Source organism: Saccharomyces eubayanus, chromosome V (genome assembly GCF_001298625.1).
Source record: "Saccharomyces eubayanus strain FM1318 chromosome V, whole genome shotgun sequence".
NCBI classification, from domain to species: Eukaryota; Fungi; Ascomycota; class Saccharomycetes; order Saccharomycetales; family Saccharomycetaceae; genus Saccharomyces; species Saccharomyces eubayanus.
Genome location: NC_030980.1, coordinates 194,765 through 216,173, shown reverse-complemented (window position 1 = coordinate 216,173; position 21,409 = coordinate 194,765). Strand labels below are relative to the sequence as shown.

The 21,409-nt window shown below is 42.8% G+C and overlaps 13 protein-coding genes and 1 non-coding gene across 14 annotated transcripts; 6 read left to right on the top strand and 8 right to left on the bottom strand.

Moving 5' to 3' along the window:
- Positions 1-158: 158 nt before the first annotated feature.
- SMB1 (mRNA splicing protein SMB1) lies at positions 159-758 on the top strand (the record flags this gene model as incomplete). Its single annotated transcript, XM_018364622.1, has 1 exon — positions 159-758. The coding sequence occupies one exon, from the start codon at positions 159-161 to the stop codon at positions 756-758; it is 600 nt and encodes a 199-aa protein (XP_018222694.1).
- A 728-nt stretch (positions 759-1,486) lies between these two features.
- MIG3 (Mig3p) lies at positions 1,487-2,701 on the top strand (the record flags this gene model as incomplete). The annotated part of the gene is made up of 1 exon (XM_018364621.1): positions 1,487-2,701. One exon carries the CDS (start codon positions 1,487-1,489, stop codon positions 2,699-2,701), a length of 1,215 nt encoding a protein of 404 aa, XP_018222693.1.
- A 441-nt stretch (positions 2,702-3,142) lies between these two features.
- Positions 3,143-4,414, top strand: GAL83 (Gal83p; the record flags this gene model as incomplete). The annotated part of the gene is made up of 1 exon (XM_018364620.1): positions 3,143-4,414. The coding sequence occupies one exon, from the start codon at positions 3,143-3,145 to the stop codon at positions 4,412-4,414; it is 1,272 nt and encodes a 423-aa protein (XP_018222692.1).
- A 457-nt stretch (positions 4,415-4,871) lies between these two features.
- Positions 4,872-5,696, top strand: CHO1 (CDP-diacylglycerol-serine O-phosphatidyltransferase; the record flags this gene model as incomplete). The annotated part of the gene is made up of 1 exon (XM_018364619.1): positions 4,872-5,696. The coding sequence occupies one exon, from the start codon at positions 4,872-4,874 to the stop codon at positions 5,694-5,696; it is 825 nt and encodes a 274-aa protein (XP_018222691.1).
- Positions 5,697-5,936: 240 nt separating this feature from the next.
- DI49_1424 lies at positions 5,937-6,008 on the bottom strand. Its single transcript has one exon. It is a non-coding gene; the product is annotated as a tRNA-His (tRNA).
- Positions 6,009-6,840: 832 nt separating this feature from the next.
- Positions 6,841-8,424, bottom strand: GCD11 (translation initiation factor eIF2 subunit gamma; the record flags this gene model as incomplete). Its single annotated transcript, XM_018364618.1, has 1 exon — positions 6,841-8,424. The coding sequence occupies one exon, from the start codon at positions 8,422-8,424 to the stop codon at positions 6,841-6,843; it is 1,584 nt and encodes a 527-aa protein (XP_018222690.1).
- Positions 8,425-8,710: 286 nt separating this feature from the next.
- YAT2 (carnitine O-acetyltransferase YAT2) lies at positions 8,711-11,473 on the bottom strand (the record flags this gene model as incomplete). The annotated part of the gene is made up of 1 exon (XM_018364617.1): positions 8,711-11,473. One exon carries the CDS (start codon positions 11,471-11,473, stop codon positions 8,711-8,713), a length of 2,763 nt encoding a protein of 920 aa, XP_018222689.1.
- Positions 11,474-11,720: 247 nt separating this feature from the next.
- Positions 11,721-12,581, bottom strand: PRO3 (pyrroline-5-carboxylate reductase; the record flags this gene model as incomplete). The annotated part of the gene is made up of 1 exon (XM_018364616.1): positions 11,721-12,581. One exon carries the CDS (start codon positions 12,579-12,581, stop codon positions 11,721-11,723), a length of 861 nt encoding a protein of 286 aa, XP_018222688.1.
- Positions 12,582-12,787: 206 nt separating this feature from the next.
- On the bottom strand, positions 12,788-14,854 carry SRB4 (Srb4p; the record flags this gene model as incomplete). Its single annotated transcript, XM_018364615.1, has 1 exon — positions 12,788-14,854. One exon carries the CDS (start codon positions 14,852-14,854, stop codon positions 12,788-12,790), a length of 2,067 nt encoding a protein of 688 aa, XP_018222687.1.
- A 313-nt stretch (positions 14,855-15,167) lies between these two features.
- Positions 15,168-16,739, bottom strand: RPN3 (proteasome regulatory particle lid subunit RPN3; the record flags this gene model as incomplete). Its single annotated transcript, XM_018364614.1, has 1 exon — positions 15,168-16,739. The coding sequence occupies one exon, from the start codon at positions 16,737-16,739 to the stop codon at positions 15,168-15,170; it is 1,572 nt and encodes a 523-aa protein (XP_018222686.1).
- Positions 16,740-17,125: 386 nt separating this feature from the next.
- On the bottom strand, positions 17,126-18,487 carry GPA2 (guanine nucleotide-binding protein subunit alpha; the record flags this gene model as incomplete). Its single annotated transcript, XM_018364613.1, has 1 exon — positions 17,126-18,487. One exon carries the CDS (start codon positions 18,485-18,487, stop codon positions 17,126-17,128), a length of 1,362 nt encoding a protein of 453 aa, XP_018222685.1.
- Positions 18,488-19,140: 653 nt separating this feature from the next.
- Positions 19,141-19,407, top strand: SBH2 (Arf family guanine nucleotide exchange factor SBH2; the record flags this gene model as incomplete). Its single annotated transcript, XM_018364612.1, has 1 exon — positions 19,141-19,407. One exon carries the CDS (start codon positions 19,141-19,143, stop codon positions 19,405-19,407), a length of 267 nt encoding a protein of 88 aa, XP_018222684.1.
- A 76-nt stretch (positions 19,408-19,483) lies between these two features.
- ISC1 (inositol phosphosphingolipid phospholipase) lies at positions 19,484-20,824 on the bottom strand (the record flags this gene model as incomplete). The annotated part of the gene is made up of 1 exon (XM_018364611.1): positions 19,484-20,824. The coding sequence occupies one exon, from the start codon at positions 20,822-20,824 to the stop codon at positions 19,484-19,486; it is 1,341 nt and encodes a 446-aa protein (XP_018222683.1).
- Positions 20,825-21,051: 227 nt separating this feature from the next.
- On the top strand, positions 21,052-21,409 carry SPC25 (kinetochore-associated Ndc80 complex subunit SPC25; the record flags this gene model as incomplete). Its single annotated transcript, XM_018364610.1, has 1 exon — positions 21,052-21,409. A coding segment is annotated over one exon (358 nt), but the record flags the coding sequence as incomplete, so codon positions are not given.

Sequence of the window (21,409 nt, the reverse complement as noted above, 5' to 3'; positions counted from 1 at the left end):
ATTTCTTAGTTTCCCCCCACGGTATTGTGGGAAAAAATTTAAAACTGAAATTTAAAAAATAAAAACGATTTTTAAGCCAGGTTATACAAGGAAGAACAAAATAGATAAGTGGAACAAGCTAGAGAAGCAATAGGAAGAGCCATAGCAATCCGAGATAAATGAGTAAAATACAGGTGGCACACGGTAGTCGACTAGCCAACCTGATCGATTATAAGCTGAGGGTTCTTACCCAAGATGGCCGAGTATATATCGGGCAATTGTTGGCGTTTGATAAACACATGAATTTGGTGCTGAGTGACTGTATAGAGGAACGAGTACCCAGGACTCAGCTGGACAAGTTGAGACCGAAGAAGGACTCTAAAGACGGTGCGTCCTTGAATATCAAAGTAGAAAAAAGAGTATTGGGTCTGACCATTTTAAGAGGGGAACAGATTCTGTCTACGGTGGTAGAGGATAAGCCACTGCTATCTAAAAAGGAAAGATTGGTGAGAGACCAAAAGGAAAACAAGCAAGCGCAAAAGCAGACCAAACAGAGGAAGGATAAAGAAAAGAAGCCAGGGAAGATCACCAAACCAAATGCGGCGAATGCCAAGCATAGCAATAACACCGATAGAGAAATAGCACAACCTTCCTCGAGCAGGTACAGCAATAGCGGTGGTCCCGGCGATAGCATTAGTACAAATAGATCGAGGTTCAACAATGAAGCGCCTCCCCAAACAAGAAAGTTTCAGCCTCCGCCAGGCTTCAAAAGAAGATAATCTCGATATAGCATTGCCTAGAATAGTTTTAGTATACTTTTTGTGGTACGTACCTGTGTTAATAGAAAACAATCATGTTTTATTTAATGAAGACGTTTTTTTTGAGGCCGTTTTTGCACCTAAACATAATTCTTTTGGCTCTTTTTCCTTCCTTTTTAAGATCCAAGATTCGTGCAGAGTTATGGGTGAATCGTTAAAGAAAAACCTTGCCAGCCTCGGGCAGAGGGGTCTTTTCACCGTGCAGCTGCCTGTAATTATGCATGATGTAGCCCATTTGGTACAGCGAGATGCAAGTTCAGTTTTACGTAATAAAAATAGAAGTGGAGAATGGAAGGGAGACGGCCTCGGAAAAACTAAAAACGTCTTCGGAAAAACCCTTCCACGGGCAGTATTAAACCGGCGGCTTACGATCGGAAAAACGTGCCCAGAATATGCCGTAGTGATGTTTTGCCGGACAAACCCCGCCAAGATCCCCCACTGCTAGTTTTTCCGGATGGTATAGATTCCTTAACAAACTTCATGGTGTTTTCCATCCAAAAAATTTTGACAAGCAAAGCAGCTTCATTTTTTTTGTTTTTTTGAGCATTTTTCCCTTTCTGGTGAATGAGATTTAAATACCAATCGTTTTTTGGCGATGCGTCTCACTGACACTTCAAAGGACCTCTCTCTTTCTTTTGCTAATCTGCGTAGCTTATAGATCGGCAAGCCTTCTATTTTTAACTCCGAATATGAACTCCATGCAAGGCAGCTTCCCCCCGGATAACGACCGAAGACCCTTTAAGTGCGAGATGTGCTCCAGAGGGTTTCATAGACTAGAACATAAGAAGAGACACGTGAGAACACATACAGGCGAGAAACCGCACAAATGCTCCTTCCGAGGCTGTCCGAAAGGCTTTAGTCGAAGCGATGAACTGAAGAGACATTTGAAGACGCATGCAAGGACTACTCAAAGGCTGCCACGCAAGCGGAAATCTAAAAGCCTTCAAAGGGTTGCTGCGGACACTACGGTCTCCGCTTCTACGACTTTCAATGACACCAGTGGAACTTTGGACACTAGCACAGGCCGCTCTGAAATTTCGCCTATTATTGTTTCGGTTGCTCAGAACTCCAGTAGTTTGGATAGACGAACGTTCAATAATGGTTACGGTGTTGTGAAAACACAAACACCAGGGACTCTGATTCCAGTAGTAGGCATTCAAACAAGTTCTCATCTGGTTCCAGCGGGGCATCTGATTCCGAACAACCACTCCAGCACGTCTGTGACCTCTATTATGTCTATGTACCCTTCGACTTCTTCACTTCAATACCTAAACAATGGGGATTCTAACAGCTGTGCATCCATACCGTATATGGAGTTATCTAGCAGCTCTTTGGCATTAAGTGAGCTATCTTCAGAGTCCTCCGTGTTTTCGAAATCTCGGACAACCTCGACTGCCCTGAGTAGTCTCGATTCGTTAGCCAATTCTAGAAATCAATCGAGTACCTCGCTGCTTTCGCAAACCTCGCTGCCACCGAAGCAACTCGCTAGACCATTATCAACAACATTGAGCCCTCTACAAAAAGTAATACCGGCCATTAGTGCAGAGGAAACTGAAATCGTAAGACCCATATCCGCTTCAAGCAGTTCAACTTCCTTCACCTCTTCTGTATACGACGACACAACGGCCAAGCATATGGGCATGGGTCTGTTTATAGACAACTCACAGACAGCACACGACGCTTACAGGAGTGGTCACATGCACACAGCAAGAACGGTCTCCAGAGGAAGGCTACATGCGAGAGCGGAATTTCACATATCCGGAGATGAAGAGGACAATAGAGTCTCCAATTCTGAATCAAGAGAACCAGCTACAATCCCTAAAATATCGTTGCCACCCATAGGGTGCATGTTGCAGCAAATCGACATCTTCAACAATGATGCCCCTACTATCGCTAAATACTAAATAATACATAATGATAAGAATGGTAATGATAATAATAGTCTTTCAAAAAGGTGACCTATTCTTTTTTTCGATAGCAATTTAGAGCAGCCTTTGGAGAAGTTTGAAAAACAAAGCAAAACGAATACTCATTAAGAATATATCGCGGTACAGAAACCTGAATCTTATGGCCGTTCAGTCCCTTCCTTTCTTTTTATTTTGCATCTTGCCATGATACTTCAATCACGTTGTTTTTTTTGCACTATTTTTCATCTTGGGCGACCAAATTTACTCCCCTTTGGAAGAGCTCACGAAAAAAGCTTGCAAAGCAAACAATAACAGGGCATACATTCGGCATTCAATCATTATTGCAATACAAGTGAGCTATAGGCAGGCAACAGCTATTAGACCGGTGTTTATCGATTATATTTTCTACGTGAATAAAAACATCAGCTTAACTAGAATATGGCTGGCGACAACTCTGAAAATAAGGATGCCTCTATGTTAGATGTAAGTGACGCAGCCAGCAACTCCAATAAGAACGATGGAAGTAACTCAAGCGCAAATCAAAACAACGAGGCCGCCCTGGCGTACACATTTTCTCAAATGAATGTTGACAATCCAAACGAATTAGAGCCTCAACCTCCTCTTAGACATAAATCGAGTTTAATTTTTAATGATGACGATGACGACGAAATACCACCGTACTCAAACCACGCAGAAAACGGGTTTGGAGAAACTTTCGATTCCGATGACGACAACATCGGCGGTAGCAGCTCGAGTAGTATCGACAGCAACGAAGCCGATGGTCATGATGCAGATATGACAGCAAATACCCTACAAAATACGGATTATCAATCAACTCAGCAAGCAGACGTGTCCCAGAATCAATCACCTCAACAGCAGCAAGATGAACAGCAGGGTAGTGTGGCGAACAAAAAAATAAGAGCTATGATGCTTCCAATTGATATCACTTGGCAACAGGGGGGTAGTAAGGTGTATGTTACCGGTTCATTCACTGGATGGAGGAAAATGATCGGGCTGGTACCAGTRCCTGGACAGCCGGGGATCATGCACGTCAAATTGCAATTACCTCCAGGTACTCATCGTTTCAGATTTATTGTTGACAATGAACTAAGATTTAGTGATTATTTGCCCACCGCAACTGACCAAATGGGTAATTTTGTTAATTATATGGAAGTAACTGCACCACCTGACTGGAGCAGTGAACCTCAGCAACAAGCATCCGATAACAAAACAAATCATGCAGATGATAGTCAGTCTGCGAAGAGACCAATGAGCGCTCGGTCAAGGATCGCATTGGAGATAGAAAAGGAACCGGATGACATGGGCGACGGTTACACTCGTTTCCACGATGAAACCCCATCAAAACCTGATTTAGAATACACCCAAGATATACCTGCAGTGTTTACTGACCCGAACGTAATGGAGCAATATTACTTGACACTTGATCAGCAGCAAAATAACCATCAGAATATGGCTTGGTTGACTCCTCCACAGTTGCCACCTCACCTGGAAAACGTTATTCTGAACAATTATTCAAATGCGCAAACTGATAATAACGAAAACACCTCTGGCGCCCTTCCTATCCCTAACCACGTTATATTGAACCATCTGGCGACTAGCAGTATTAAGCACAATACATTGTGCGTCGCGTCAATTGTTCGATACAAGCAAAAATATGTGACCCAAATACTGTATACACCGCTACAGTAGACATGATGATAGAGTTCACATTTGCGTATTCAAAAGTGAAAATGTTTTCGAGTTTTTTTTTAGTGAAAGTCCAATAATACTGACACCAAAGTTTACATGTAAGTATATGTATATAGAGAGCTGTATGTATGTACGCACATATTTGTTACGAGATTTATATATCAATTAGCACCATTATAGAAGAGAACCGTAGCTCACTCCCAATGTATACATGGGTTAAGGGCTTTTGGCACATTGCTATGACATTATAAAAGTCACTTTTCACGCACGCGGCACCCTCACGTCCTTGAGCTTTCACATGGCCATCTCAAAGGAAAGATCCGTATTTTTAAAGGAAACGTTATAAATAAGGAAGGAAGGGTCTTATTTATTTTTCGATTTGTGGGTAACTGTTCTTTTTATCGTATATTTAATTCGACCAATAGATAATCTCAAGACAAAACGACGGATTTTAAAGATGGTTGAGTCAGACGAAGATTTTGCACCTCAAGAATTCCCACACACAGAAACAGATGTCATCATAGATGAACGTGACAATGAGGGGTATTCCTCCGACGAGTTTAGCGGCACATTAAGCAGAAGGGCTTCGAGTATATTTTCTATAAACACAGCTCCGTTGGCTCCGCCAAATGCTACCGACATACAAAAATTTACAAGCGACGAACATCATTTTAGCATGATGAGGAATTTACATATGGCAGATTATATTACTATGTTAAACGGGTTCTCTGGGTTTTACTCGATTGTGAGTTGTTTGAGATTCACACTTACAGGCAAACCTCATTACGTTCAGCGTGCCCATTTTTTTATTTTATTAGGTATGTGTTTCGACTTCCTTGACGGGAGGGTGGCACGTCTCAGAAATAGATCGTCTCTGATGGGTCAAGAACTGGACTCATTGGCCGATTTAGTCTCCTTTGGTGTGGCTCCAGCCTCTATTGCGTTCGCCATTGGTTTCCAAACCACACTTGATGTCATGATTCTGTCATTCTTCGTTCTATGTGGTTTGGCGAGACTAGCAAGATTTAACGTCACCGTCGCCCAGTTGCCTAAGGATTCTTCCACCGGTAAGTCCAAATACTTTGAAGGGTTACCAATGCCAACCACCTTGGCTTTGGTTTTGGGTATGGCGTATTTTGTTAGAAACGGGTGGATTTTTGACAGCATCCCATTCGGTATTTTCAGAGAAGACCAATTATTGGAATTTCACCCAATAATTCTGGTATTCTTTATTCATGGGTGTGGTATGATTTCAAAGAGCTTAAAGATTCCTAAGCCATAGTCAGGTGCCAGGCGTCAAAATGTTTTTGTATATATCTCACTTTTACATATCTCACTTTTACTTTTTCATTTTGTATAGCTGATCTATATTATTCAATTCTTACCAGCTTTTATAAAGAAAATTATCAACAGCTCTCATGCCCCAACCACATTCTAATATTGACTTGTATTTACGCACAAAGCTGACATATCTGCGTCTTCTTTTACAGTACCTCAACTGCGGACGAGGAGCAAAAAATAATGCCACCTCCTAGAATCGAACCAGGGTTTCAACAGCCACAATGTTGTGTACTAACCACTATACTAAGATGGCAAACTTATATGTTATTATAAATCCTATGGTAACTTAGTACGCATGGAAAAAGTAATTCTTTCTTCAGATACGCCAATGGTAATTCGACAGACCATCTCAAAAGATTGGTCAGAACAAATTGACTTCTTTTGACAGGGCAAAAACCAAGGTCGAAGCAATGTTGTCATTAAGTAACGGGAAGGTGCTAAAGTGGATCTTCTCTCATAGTAGGGCCGCTGTTTCTCCCATATGGATACTAAACACAAAACAAAACAACAATATAATCAACTTAGTCGATACCAAGAAAACGATTCTGACAAAGCGACATATCGTAGCACCCCCCTTTACATAAATTCGTAGTTGTCTGGCGATATACCAGAGGTAAAATCTGGGCTGTTGCTGCGGCATGAACTGGATAGGCATCGTTCTTAATTTGATCGCAACATATGTATATTTTTGTCAAGTTAGACGCCGACCTTAGAGCAAGCCGGTAGTTTTTCAACGTTTTTATATGTGGATCTGTTGCGTGATTGATATCTTCGCAAGTTCTGTTATATACCTTCTCTTTAGGTGATATAATATGGTATGCGGTGTAATTATTGCGTTTAGTAATTTTTTTTTTAAAATACGTAAAACATGTTAAATATACAATGGAATACTATGTAAAAAAAGAAAAAAAGATGGAGGAAACGGTTAAGAAGAATAAAGATCATCATGCCATTACGCATCAATGCATGCGAGCATATCGTTAAAACTAGACGGACCAGTTTCCTTTTCCTTTAAGCCGTTTCTTGCGTTCACTTCCTTTCTAATTAGTTATGAAATTTAATTTTGTGGAGGGTTTCTTAGTTGTTTAAGCAATTGGTTCCAAAGTAGTACCCTTCTTAATAGTAGCCCAACCAATCAAACGCCAATGCTTTTCAATACGTCTCGATAAAGCAATCTTCTCGTTAACTTCAGTACAAGCAGGTGATGTCAATTGTAATCTTGCCATATCAGCTTTAACGGCAACAACACGAGCACCTGTAGCGGTAGAACCGATATTGACCATAAGAACTTCATTTGGTTCCAACTTTCTGACTTTAGCTTGCTTTTGACCATCTGTTTTAACACCTAGTAGACGACGTAATAAGAAATAGTTGATTTCAATATCGGTGTAAATGTTTGGTAAATGACCAGTAGCACCAACGACTTGGCCAACAAGACGATCGGCTCTACATAAAGTAGGGTCAACTTTTGTACCCACACCAATTAAACCACCAGGAACAGCGAATTTCAAATCGTTTTGTTCAGCGAATAAGGAAACGATGTTGGAAAAAATTGGTTTACATTGGATTTTACCTTTGTCATCCTTAGTAACGATACCTGGTCTAATTTCGATTTCATCGCCTAGTTTGAAGACACCGTTTAGGATAGAGCCACCGGCAACACCACCTTTCAAATCTTCAATCTCAGCACCTGGCTTATTGACATCAAATGAACGAATGACGATTAACCTTGGAGAAACCATGAAGTCTCTTGGTGGTACAGGAATAGTCTTAACAATAAATTCATTGACAGCATCGATGTTATACTTCAATTGAGCGGAGATTGGTACAATTGGAGCGCCGTCGGCAATGGTACCTCTAATAAATTTCAAGATAGATTTTTGATGTTCCAAGGCACTTTCTTCACGCATCAAATCAACCTTGTTTTGTAAGATGATAACATGCTTCAATTTCATAATTTCAATGGCAGCTAAATGTTCTGAGGTTTGGGGTTGTGGACAGGATTCATTACCTGCGATTAAAAGTAAGGCTGCGTCCATAACAGCGGCACCTGACAACATAGTACTCATTAAGATATCGTGACCGGGACAGTCGACAAACGAAACGTGACGGATCAACTTGTAGCGCCCAGGACAACCTGGTCTTTGACATTTAGGATTGATTTCTTTATCGGATTTGAAAGATCTATAACAATCGGGTTCAGGACATGTAGGTTCTTGACATTTGTAAATTTTAGCATTGGCATAACCTAATTTAATAGTAATGTTACGTTCTAATTCATCCTTGAAACGAACTGTTTGGACACCAGAAATAGCTCTAACGACTGTGGACTTACCATGGGCAACATGTCCAATGGTACCGATATTTATCGTGGCTTGTCTGTTGATAATTTCTGCAGATAGTGGGTTTAATTCTGAAAAATCAGGGTTTAGTGGTTGTTCGGGTAAACCACCACCTTCTTCGAATTCTCTTTTTCTTCTTTCCTCTTCAGATTCCCCATCTTCTTCCAAGCCAGTGAATGCAACTTTCTTCTTTGGTTTGTCGGCTTCTTCATTTTCTTCTGCCTCTTGAGCTACAACTTCAGTTTCTTCAATGAAATCTGGTTCACCGACTGGGTCCAAATTACCGTTGATAATAATGGTCGGTTCTTGATCTTGTAAGTCGCTCATGTTTATCTCTGATGCACGATGATAGCGGTTCAATATGCTCTTCTACCTACCTTTCCCGCACCTAATGGAGGTTGAAATGAAATCTTTGTCTTTTGTATCGATCAGCATCGGCCTTTTCTTTTGAAAATTTTTTTCAGTTGCCAAAGTAGTCCGGGTTACTGACACAAATGGGATAATAAGCATAAATTAAATAGAGTAATTTAGTTCATAAATACGTATACATCGTATCCTATCAAAGTTGTACATAACAGCAGTAAATAGATAGGATCGATAGAAGGAAGATCTTTTATTGATCCAAAGTAGCGACTTTTCTGCCCACGCGACTACGATCAAAATCGATGTCGAATCTCGAGTTGATGACGTTACGTTTCTTGGAACTCAAAGACGTAGCGGAAGAAGACGATGATATGCCATCGGTATTGCCAGCATCAATATCCGTCTCGTCTCCTGCTTCCAATCTGTTACTGGCCAACTCTCGTGGTTGAATTTGTAAAATTTCATGGCCTGTGTTCAATTTTTCCTTTTCTGTTGGGACGGATACTGCTGAGCTTGAATGATCATTCTCTGCATTCACCATCAACCCATTGAAGTTTTTCTGCAAGTTCTTCAAAGATGGTGATTTGGAGATATTTCTACTGTCTATGTGACTTTCCAAATCAAAAAATCCACCATATCTGTTCAAATTTACTTGTGATGATGAAGATGTTTGGCGAGTTCCAGAAACCGTGTAGCCATTGTGTTTTGAGGGGTTGTTGATTGCATTGTCCATTTCATACAATTTATCTACCACAGGGCTAATCTTTACACCAGTTTTGTTATGGGAAGTACCGCGAGACATCCTCCAATACGAACGAATTTCACCTAAGACCCAGTTTAACATGAACATCAATCTGTCGCCCTGTCTGAATTGCGATGTCACGGTTAAATCCACTTGATCATCTTTGATAATGTAACCTATGCCGAATCCTTGGGGTACAGCAGGCGTTATACCGAATGTTGTAGTGGCAGCATTACCACAATTGGCGACGATCAATTCAGGTTGTGAGAAAGGCAAAACCAATGGGTTTTCAAAAAGGTCTTTTGCAACAGATGATTCATCACCATTTAGGGAGATACCAAAATGGTCATGAAACTTGAAAAGATACTTCAAAGCATTGAAATGCTTTTCATAACCGACACCTGATTTGGCATTTTTCACCATTTCATGGTGCGTTTCACAGGTTTGAATAAATTTGTCTAGTTTCCCCGTCCCATCGATGGAGCTAGAAATAAATAACTGACATAGTTCTAGGAGTTCCTGATTTTGAATATTAATAAATGACGACCTTGAATTTTTGAAACCACGAGTGGATATCGGCTCAAATCCAAAGACCATTCTACCGTATAATGCATAATGGGCAATTTGTAAAGCAACTTGCACCATTGAGTCAGGCTTGATGCCTAATCTCTGGGCTGACCTTCTACCCAAGGGAATAGAAGAGCGAACAATGTCATATTTGGAAATCAAATCAGCTAGTTTTGTCTCTGACAAATGTACATGTGTATTCAGGATGTTGCTAAAGGACCAATCGATTTTTTCCACAACTGATTTAGGATCAATTTCGGTTGGGCCCTCGCTATTTGCATTTATAGTCGCCGTCATTAATTTCTTAGTTTCAGGATCTGTTTGGGTGACGTTTGGCCATAGCGAGAATTGCGGATCGCCGGCATTAACGTCTCTGGCTAATCTCAAAACAGATTCCGTGTAAATTTCGGACGTGAATCTAAGCACGACTGACCCATCACAGGTGAATGAATCCCAAATCACCGTGGCTTTGGCATCTGCAGTGACAACCAATTGTAATTTGTCGTACCAACGAGAGACACATGAGCCCACTTGATGGCCTTTGTTGTTTATTATAGAAGTACCATAATATACTCTTTTACAATTTGCAGAAGTGCATTTCTTGTCTCGTTCAGTGATAGTCCTATTAAATTTCTGGCTAATGTCGGCGGCGTCGTCGTCACTATTAATAGTTTCCTCCTGGGACTCGTCCAGCACAAGAACGAATAACGCAGAGTCTATGCGATATAATTCGTTTGGGTATCTTTTTTGCAACCTTTTCCTTGCGTATTTCCAGTTTCTAAAGGAATGAGAAGTTAAACTGCCTAGGGCGGTTGATTTACCACTGTCTGATGAATCATTTATAATATGCTGGAAAATTGTGGTTAATTCAGCCGTGGTATATATGATCCTATTCATAGAGTCCAACACCTCCAAAGTATAATATTGGCCCCTGGAGATGATCAATATGTGTTTGCTATCCGGGTGCTTTTTAATGGTTATACCATTACCAGTAAATATGTCTTCTTTGCGTTTTTGCTTCCGGTCTGCCAATTCCTTTTCAGTAGCTTCACTAAACCTGTCCTCATCATCTGAATAATCTGGGTCTTCCAGGTCAGATGCAGTGTAAGGTTTATTCAAATTAAAATTTTCAACTTCACCGTGCTGGAAGACAGGACTACGAGTAGTACCGAACAAGTTCAAAAACGGTGCCATCGACAATGGCTTACCGCTGGTAGCATTAATGTCTGGGGGCAATAAATCTTGCTTCAAAGCCGAAACAAATCTTGCTGCAGAATGTACCAAGACGGCAGACCTGTCGGCTTGAGAGATATTTGGTAAAGCATCGTCCGCGAGGACCAAGAACGGGTTTCTGGGCAACACGTCGTCCTGGATTTCTCTTGTAGATGTATGATTGTTGATGTCTAGGTGCAATTCGTCAAGATAGCAATCTCTAGAATCGTGATAGTTTTGTAATTTGGATTGCAGCTTCTCACTCACTGGATTTTTTTCAAAATTGTTGATGATGGAAGACAGATCCTCAATTTGCTCTGGATCTAGGGGATGTTGATAATAGCCATCCGCGTAGTACAGTGGCTCTAAACTTTGCTTCAAGTGTAGCAACGTGTCACTCAATCTGGGTAATGGTAATTTGGGTAGTTCTGCCTCATGTCTGAATGTTCGTTCMGACTTGTCGGGCGAAACAATAGTACTACCGCTTGACATTGGTACTGTATTTCCTTGTGGTGGCCGCACTGAAGCATGTGCAATGGCACTCTCTCGCAAGAAACAATACTGGCCTCCTTCTCACTTTTATACGCTTTTTTGTAGTGTCATCACTATTGGATAGTCATTCATGGCGATGATTCATTGTCGGGCCAACGGAACAATGCCGGGGAAAAAAAATGCAAGGTCAATATTGAAAAGATATACGGTTACAGAGCTATGATACATACACTTTAGGCAATCCATTCTATTTCTTCTTTTGTCCTAGTTGGGAAGCAACACGGGCTGCTTCCTCCACACCACTGATAATACCACTCTTGACACCCTTCTCTTCCATGACACACAATCCTGCAATGGTTGTACCACCTGGTGTGCACACTTGGTGCTTCAAGACAGATGGGTGCGCACCACTCTTCTCAACCATCTTGACTGTGCCTTCTAACACCTTCATTGCACACTCCTTACTTTCTTGCAATGGGATTCCCAACTTCAACCCACTTTCCATCAAGGATTCCAGCATCAACAAAACAAAGGCAGGGCCTGAACCAACCAATGCAGTAGCTGCGTCCATATTCTTTTCTGGCAATTCGACGTACTTGCCAACTTGACTAATCAACTCGTTAACCAATGGTTTTTGCTCGTTGGAAACATCGGCAGAATAAGATACCACAGCACAGCCGTACCCGTATTTGGCAGGTGTGTTAGTCATTACACGACACACAGTGCTAGTGTACTGGGTTAATTGGTCAATTGTCCAACCGGCAGCCAAGGAAATAAGCAGTTTTCCCTTAATGACCTTCTTAACGCCGTTCAATACTTCTTCAGCCAAAAATGGCTTTGTACCAAGAAGAACCACAGTGGCCTCTTCCACAGCGCTGACGTTGTTGCCGTAGGTGCTGTCCACAGTGATACCGTTAGGTGACTCGTCGAATGTTTCGACAAGATCAGTAACTTGTTGTGCACTGGGCTCATCGTGGTTACATGTGATGATCTTGGAAGGATAGAATGCAGCGGTGGCTGCGTCAGCAGCCTTTGGAGCGTTGTAAATGGCTGAAAGGAGCGCTTGGCCCATAACACCACAACCTAAGATAGCCAATGTGTACGTCATATTCGTATTTGGTCTGTTTGTTGTTGTCTTTGTTCTTGGTGTTGCTTGTTACGTCGTTCTTATCTGCCTCGAGGTTATTTTCTTTTGACTCTTATCTACACAAATCTAGGCGAAAAAAGTCTTGTCTTTTTATACGTATGCGACCCTATATGGCGATAGAGCATTATGTAGTGTTGTATATAGGTGTAATAATGATGTTGATAGTGTTACATCTTCTTTTGTTGAATGAATTCAGAAACGATGAAATGTAGGAAGTCCTCGACTTCTTTGAAGTCAGAGAATGTCGTGTCAAAGGTGACCGCGTTGGCTTCAGAGGTATCTTCAAACTTGATGTGAATCAATGCGTTACAATAGTTAGGACTTTCTAGTATTAGGCTTAATCTGGGGCTCTTGTGCTCGGATGGCGGTAGGTTTATCTCGAGTTCACGCTTGGGTACAGTTAACAGTTTGTCAAAGGCACGGATTTCTTTGTTCAACCTCGTTATGTTTTCGTCATCAATATTTTCATTTTCTTGGGATTCTTCTCTCTTAATTTCAGTCTCTGTTATGCTCGAACCGGGGAGAATATCCAGCACATAATCCTTTATGATTTTTTTCAGTAACAGTTTGTAATTGGCAAATCTAACTTTACCCAGGATGGGACGAATTAATAGCACATCATTGTCTACCTTCAAGTTGGTGACTCTTTGAGGTGAACTTATTCTCGATCTCAGTGTTTTCTTGAACATGACTACTAATAATAACCTCAGCATAACAAGCATCAAATCGGCCCTCTTGTCGTTGATTTTAGGTAAATCTTGTTCATGATTGACTATGGAGTCATCATCAAGGGTCAATAACTCAATTTCAAACTTTTCGTTAGGCAATTCAATTATAACTTTATTTTCGTTTTCAATACTGACACCATATGAAATCAATAAAGCGCATTCTTTCTTCAACTGATGCATTAGTTCCTTTTCAAAAATAATCTTTTTCAATATTTGTATCTGTTTTCTAATGTCTTTTGTCTCAGTCTCATCATTATCGCCATCGCCATCCATTAAACTCTCCCCACTCAATATGTAGTCATCTTCAGATTCAATCTTTGTGAAAATGCGGACTCTTAAAAATTTCTTCACCGAATGTAGGAAATCCGTACTTTTAACTGCAGAACTACTATGGGGTATCAAATCCAGATTCTGAGATTCAATGTTATTCCTTATGTTGGCAATACCTCTATCGTGTCTATACGTAGATCCGGAATCCTCATACCCATATTTGATTGCTAATAGCTTCTGACCGGTAGATCTATCTTTAATTTTGAAAATAACATCTTTGTTGCTGATATTTTGCATTATCTTGTTCCAATAATCATGCTCATTTTGCAAGATAAAACTTAATTTATTGAAGCTCCTGCGTAATAAATCTTTAGAATCGTTTAAGCTTTGTAACTTCCAGCCTTTGTTTAATATATCTAACTCAATAAATTCCTCCTTTGTAGGCGGTTCATATGGTATTTTATCACTGTTTAAACTGGAAGGCTTTACAACTTTTCTCAAAAACGGAGACATTGAAGACATGCCCGTAGATTCTTTAACGCTTGATAGTAACAAAGAAACGAATTCTAGAGCTAGAGACGATTCGTTCATAGCTAAATTGATATGTTCTACCATGTCTTTCCTTCTCTTGACAAATTGTTCTTGTGTCATCATCGTCCCTACGTTATCATCTGCCTCACCGGTTTCATTTGTCTTGTGCTCCGCTTCGTTGATTAGATTTGATGTATCATTTTTGTCTTCATAATCAACATCCATGAAATCCTCTCCCACTTGTACGTTTTCATCCTCAGCATTGCCGTCTTTCTTCTCGTTGTTGTTGCTGTCATCGGCATCATCGTTATCGCGTTGATTAGCCTCATTTTGTAATTCCTTTTCATTCAAATCAACAAACTTAAATCCTGGACCACGCTGTCTTAAAATGATTGGGATCAATTGTTCTAATGGCATGGAACCGTAAATTTCATGTGGATTGCTGACCAATGAATTTTTATTCTTCAGAAATTTCAGTCTCTTGTCATTATCCTTCTTTGTCTTGTTCTCCACTTCATCACCTTCTAAGTGAGCATTGTCATCCACCTTTTCTCCGGATCTAGGCACTGGTTCGTCAGATGCTGGTGAATGAAGATTGGAGTTTGAGTTAGAGCTTAGTGCCAATGTTATTAAGTTCGGATCCAATGCCAATTTAATTCCTGTTTCGGAATCAGAGTGTTTTGGCGCTGGTTCTTCTGTCGTCATGATGGGTACCTGACGTTATTTGTGGTTTCCTTGTCTGTGTTCTTTGGATTTCAGGCTGCTCTTTTCGTCAAGGTTTATACGGTTAATATTTTTTTCAAGGCTTACTTTTTCAAAGGGCTGCTGCAGAACACAGGAAATAACTATTTTTTCATTTCTATTTTTTCTTCGTTTACTAAAGTAGGACAATAGTATATCTTCAGGTCAATAAGTATATATATATATATATATACATTATGTGCGGAGGCTTGTATATACGAAATGAATCTTTTTATGAATTTTATTTGTTTATGTTTTATGACATTTTGCAGCGTTCTTATAAGAACCCCAAATCGTCAAGATCCGAGATATCTGACATATCATCCAATAGATCGCCATCAAGCATATCATCATCGTCGTCACCGTTTTCATTCTTTTCTTTTTGTTGAGTCTTTTTATCCTCAGGGTACCTCATGGAAACAAGGTATTCATCATGTAGTTGATTGGAAAATTTAATTCTCTCATCAAATACTTGTTGGGGATCTTCACTGTCGTAAATGTTCAATAATTCTGTGGTCTCGATGAACCCGTCTTCATGGTTGATCTTAGCTTCAATGACACCGTCTCTGATAGCTCTTGAAACCATGTATTCTACAGTTTGCTCCGAGTCCAAATTTAGTTTCAAACAAATATCCCTTAAGGAGATTTTTTTATAAGTTAAAGAAATGATTCTTATACCTGTCTTAATAACATTAGATCTTAATCTGACACAAAGTTGGTAAGTGTCATCTTTCAATAAAAGCTGTTTATACTTTGTGATTGTGGATGTAAATTTTTTCAAATCACCTAGTTTGACGGTCTTGGTTAAATGATAGTAAGGCAGAAGAGATTTTTGCATATTCGATTGGTGGAAAAATGATAATTCTGGAATATCACCCATTAGTAATTGAATACAACAGTGTAATTTGTTTGATTGCTGTGAAAACCCCAAACTCTTAGAGTTGTGTGGAGCCTTTCTTATGGCTGCAATAATGTATTCATTTGCGGTGGAATAGTCCAATTGAATAGCATTGATTTTGGATAGGTAGAAGAAGTACCTTGCCTCCAATGAACTGGAAACGTCTATGTGAGGAAATTCTAACTTGGAGACGAAATCGGACGCGCTATCGACTTCACCGTTATTTAAGAAATCTCTTAGAATTAAGTTGATCAACATGGCTTTAGTTTCATTGTCGTGTTTTAAAGAGGCGATTTTCAAGAACTTCATCATGGTGGACCTCAAAATTATATTTTGATTATCGTTATCGTTTTCCATGCAGCCACGTGATAATGTTTCATGACTTAAATATATGTAAAACCATAACTTAGCGTTGATCAGATTTAAGGAACGCAGGTTGTAAAAACACAACAATTGTGGGATAACGACCTTTCTATTGAATGCCACCAGCTCTTCCAATTTCTTGCTGTCCCATAAAAATAATTGAACCAAGAGATGGATGAAACAGTTAATTTCAGGTGTTACTTCAATGGTCTTTTTTTCAGTGTTCACCGTGTAAAATGAAGCCGGGTACGAGTTTCTAAGCTCGTCTGAGTCGGATACTGATGACTTGTGGTTGGAATTAATGAATTTCAGTAGATTTTTTTTAAATGACGAGGAATCAGGGTACAGGACATTCACTGTGAAAGATAGAATTTCTGCGTTTAAAAGCTCTTGGTTTCTAAGAGAGCTCAAGTCTTTCAAGCTCCTCCATATGTATCTGGGGTCTAGTGTGGTGGTGGTCTTGGAGATCTCGTTCAAGACGTTCAAAAGCTCTTGAATTTGGTCTTGTTCCGCGTATTTCTTTTCGGAATGGTGCAAATCATTGACACCGGAGGAGTCCACGTCCATCATCACTGCAGCACTAGCCATTGCGTTTTGGTCGAGTTAGCTTTTCTTGCTTTTGTTTTCTTTATCCCCTCTGAAGCTTGAATGAACAATTTCCTTATTTCCTATTTTTTTTTCCTTGGGTGGCAAAATGTATCTTCCTTCCTGGTAAGAAATTGAAACGATAACTTTGTTAAGAGAGAGAATAATAAGATTGTTACCCGGAAGGGAAGTATTATATAACAATAGTAGTGGAGTATTATACAGTATAAAACGTAAGGTTATTTAAGTATCATAGTTGATAAGTTAGTGGTACATGATCATGAAAAAAACATGTCTGTGGTGTTGAATATTTTTTTGTTTATTGGTCCTTTTTTTTTTTTTTTTTGGTGATGGGAAGTGCATGCAGTTTTGTTTGTGTTGCTCTGAGTTTACTGCAGCACCCCAGAGTCTTTCAATGTGTTTTCCAAGATGGTTTCCTTGATGGCCGCAAACACCAATTTAATGTTGGAGGTGTCTGTAGCTTGGGTGACGTGAGGGTATATGCTTAGGTTCGACCTGTTCAACTGGACGAATCTCCAAAGGATATACTTGGCAGCCTTATTGATGTCCGCACCACCTGTGTAGTCCGGGAAGTAGTTTTCCATGGGTACTCTGTTTAGTTTTTCGGCGAACAAATCAATTTTGTTTAGGAAGAGCACCACAGATGTGCGGGCGAACCATCTGCTGTTGACGATGTTGTCGAAGAGCACCAGGGACTCCTGGAACCTGTTCTGGTTCTTGTCCTCCATCAGCGACTGGTCGTACTCCGACAGAGAGACGCAGAAGATGACCAAAGTGACGTTGTCGAAGCAGTGGATCCATTTTTTTCTTTCCGAGCGCTGGCCACCCACGTCGTAGATGTGCATCTTGATGTCCGAGCCCACATCGATGACGGTGTCGAAGATCCCCGAGGTCATCTGTCTTGATCTCAGTATGTCTTGCTGGGTGGGTCTGTAATTGGGCGAGGTGATTCTGGTGAAATTCTCCATGAAGTAAGGGGTAGAATCCATCAAGTAGAACTTCGATGCATTGGGGCCGCTGATTAAGCGCTGTGTAGAGGGCAGCGCCCATAGTTCGGCAATCATGGTCGCCAGGTCTGGTGGGAACTGGTCTGTGTAGTTATTGGGCATTTCAAAGGACATGATCTCGGACAGGTCTTGCTGTGTCAGGACGCAGTCCGGCTCCAGGTTAACGTTGAACCTGGTTCTCGCCTGGATGATGTTCTTGCCGATCTCCAACAGATTCTGGTAGATCAGCGGGATGAACTCTGTAATTTCCTGCTCGGTGAACCCGTTCTGGTGTAGAATCTTCAACTGCTGCAGGACGGTGGATTTCCCACTTTCACCGGCCCCCAACAATAGCACCTTGAGCTCCTTGTTGTTGCTGCCACTGGAGGCATCGGAAACCGTTGGCTGSGCCGGGCCGTTGGTCGCCCGGTCCCTCAAAGCGGAGTCGATGTTGATCTGTTGCGATCCGTTGGTGTTGGCGGTGACCGTGGGAGATATCGCGTTGATGGCGGTGATGTTGTTGTCCTTTACACTGTGTGCAGGCGCTGCCGGCTCCGGCTGTTGTTGTTGTTGTTGCTGCTGCTGCTGACCGGGCCTGCCTGCAGTCTTTGTAATTTTCTGTCGATGCCCTTGCGGCTGCTGCTGTGACGATGCCTTGGCCCTGCCAGCACTGCCGGTGGCAGTGCTGGTGGTCTGCGAGGCAGGAGGGCTACCATTCTTTTCCGAGGATGCGCAGAGACCCATGATGTGAGGTTAAGAGTGCGAGTGCGAGTGCGAGTGCTGTGTGTTGTTGCAAAGGGTGTTGCGTGTGGATACGATCGCTTATACTGTTATACGTGCCAGTTGGGCTGAGGACAGTGTATTGTGAAACCTCCCAGATATTTTTTCCGCCCCTTCTTCTCTTTAGAGTTCCACGCACGCGGTTATGAGTTCCTGCCACTTTATTAACTTTTTTTTTCGGTGCAGCATGCAAGAGAAAGAGAAGGCTTTGGCGGAGCTGAGGGGGCAACTCGCTCATAAAAGCAGGGGAGGAGAGAAGAAGGTGACTTTCTGGCGCTGGCGGAGTTTAGTCCATCACTGGAGAGGGGCTAAGTGCGGTAGAGCGGGTGTGTTGGATCAATTAATTGATTGATTGATCGATTGATGGGTGGATTGTAGCTTTTCGTATATCCTACTTTTGATACTTTTACTGTGGACAGGATTGGGTTTCCTGTGTTACCCGATTTTTGCCGATTTTCGAGTTTTGGCCTTTTATTTTTTATTTTTTTTTCGTTTCTCAGTGACAAAAAACGAACGTTGATTGTATACTAGAGAGGGTGTGTGTGTGTGTGAGTGGATGTGGGAAAGGGGAAGGGGAGCAAAACAAGCGGTATCACCAATTAGCATATAGCATCAGGATGGCAAGTTCGGTTCCACCAGGGGGTCAGCGTATTCTACAAAAGAGAAGACAGGCGCAATCTGTCAAGGAGAAGCAAGCGAAGCAAACTCCTACTTCCGCCAGACAGGCTGGTCACGGCGGGTCGTCGAGCTCGGTGTTGAAGTTGTACACGGACGAGGCCAACGGGTTCAGGGTCGACTCGCTTGTCGTGTTGTTTCTATCCGCCGGGTTCATTTTCTCCGTCATAGGCCTGCATCTGTTGTCGAAGTTTACACATATTATATAATAGTAGTAGAATAAGCTATACTATACGTACGTACTCTGAAAAAAATAAACTAAAGGTAGAGTTGACACACGGATGATCATTTTTTGCTCAGAAAGGTTTGCAGATGGCGTTCCGCATCCAGGACCTCCTGCTCCACCTCGATAAGCGCTCTGATTTCAGACCTGCCAAACAGAAACGAAATCCCACCGTCGATGGTTCCCGTGATCGAGACGGCAATGGCGAAAAGAACCCACAGGATGGACGACCAGCCCGCCCTGTTGGCGGTGAACGTCGTCACGACCAGCGTCGCAATCAGCAGCAGCACTGAGGCCCAGAAGTGCACGCCGCGCAAGAACTTCTGTCTCTGCGCGGTCTTCATGTACGTGTGGAGGCATTCTATCATGGTTTCGTAGTTGGAGTACTTCTGCAGGAGCAGGTCCCGGGCGTGGGCCCTGGCCCCCGTTGCTGAGGTGGCGGGACGCGTCTCCACGCCCTGGGGCAGTACATTCAAGGTGCACGAGTACGCGAAGTGGTCGGAAACGCTGCAGTCCAAGTGAGGGATCCTTTCGGTGAACCGGACACCGGCATCGACAGTCTGTAAGAACTCCGGGTCGATGAGCGCGTAGTCCAGACGGCACGCCTCATCGGGCTGTCTGTGGGCCCTCCAGGTGTTTAGCAGCGAGTCGCACGTGGTGCAGCCGTTGAGCAACTGTTGCAACGGGCCCATGCGCGAAATCGCTTCCAGGTCCTGCGTCCCATGCAGCTGTTCCCAAGAATCGATCAGCCCGGCCTCCATCGTGAGAAACTTGTGGGGCAGCGACCCCGGTTTGGAGTTCAAGTCGCCAACCACAATCACCGCGTACCCTGCCTGTCTGTACAGCTTGATGAGCCTGCTGAAGTCCCAGGCCTGGCAAGACCTGTGGCACAGGTACGCCGCGTCGCCCTGCAGGGCGTACGGGGCGTGCATGTGACTGTTCATTATGGCAATGGGACGCGTGCCCGTGTTCAGCACGGTGATGGCGACGGACTTCCCCACATACCAGTCGCCGCGGAGCACCGCGCTGGGCCTACCGTTGATGGGGAACCGGTACAGAAAGGTCGACTCTATGGGTACCTTGGACAGGATGGCCAGTCCGGGCCCGGTGAGAATCCCGGAGTGGAACAGACGCTGGTGCGGGTACTTGGCGGCACACGCCGAGGCCAGGTACTTCCAGTCCTCCACACACCAGATCTCTTGCAGCGCAATCACGTCGTACTCCTCTTCGCCCTCGGTGGCACTGGACAAAAACTCCTCTGCTATCGGGGTCAGCGTGGAATGGCCCGCCAGCTTGTCGGCAATTGCTCTGAGCCGCTCCTTGCGGTGCTTGGAGACGTACTTCAACCCCCACGTGTTGAACGTCAGAAACTTTATAGAGTAAGCGGTATTGTCATCGGACATGTTGTCTTGCCTGCTCGAACCGCACCACTCACTTCTCTCTCTCTTTCACACCTACTACTCTCTCTTTTTATTCTACACGTCTTTTTTCTCTTTTTTTTTTGTTTTCGCCGGAACGCGCGAATTACCTCGAAGATTCAGATCAAACCAAACCAAAACAAACCAAAACAAACCGAACCAATTCAAGACGAACCAAGACAAATCAAGAAACAACTATACAAACACACACAATGACAAGCATAGACGCGTTCGGCAACCTCGAGCACCGAATGGATGCGTTCCAGCAAGACGTGGCCCAGGTGCTGTCCCGCCAACAAGACCACGCGCGCCAGCAACTGCAGCGTTTCCAAGAGGAAATGCGCCACTTGCACGGCCAGCATCAGAACCTCGTTGACGAACTGCAACGGCTTGCCGCCCAGCGCACAGCTCTGCAGCAGCAGATTCGCGCGGCCGAGCAGGCCACCAGCACCACCAGAGAGCAGTGGCGAGGATACCACGAGCGCGAGGGCGAGCTGTCTAGACGGCAGCTGACACTGGCGGCTCAGTCGCGCGAGCTGGACTCGCTGCTGCAACAGCGCGGCGCGGAGT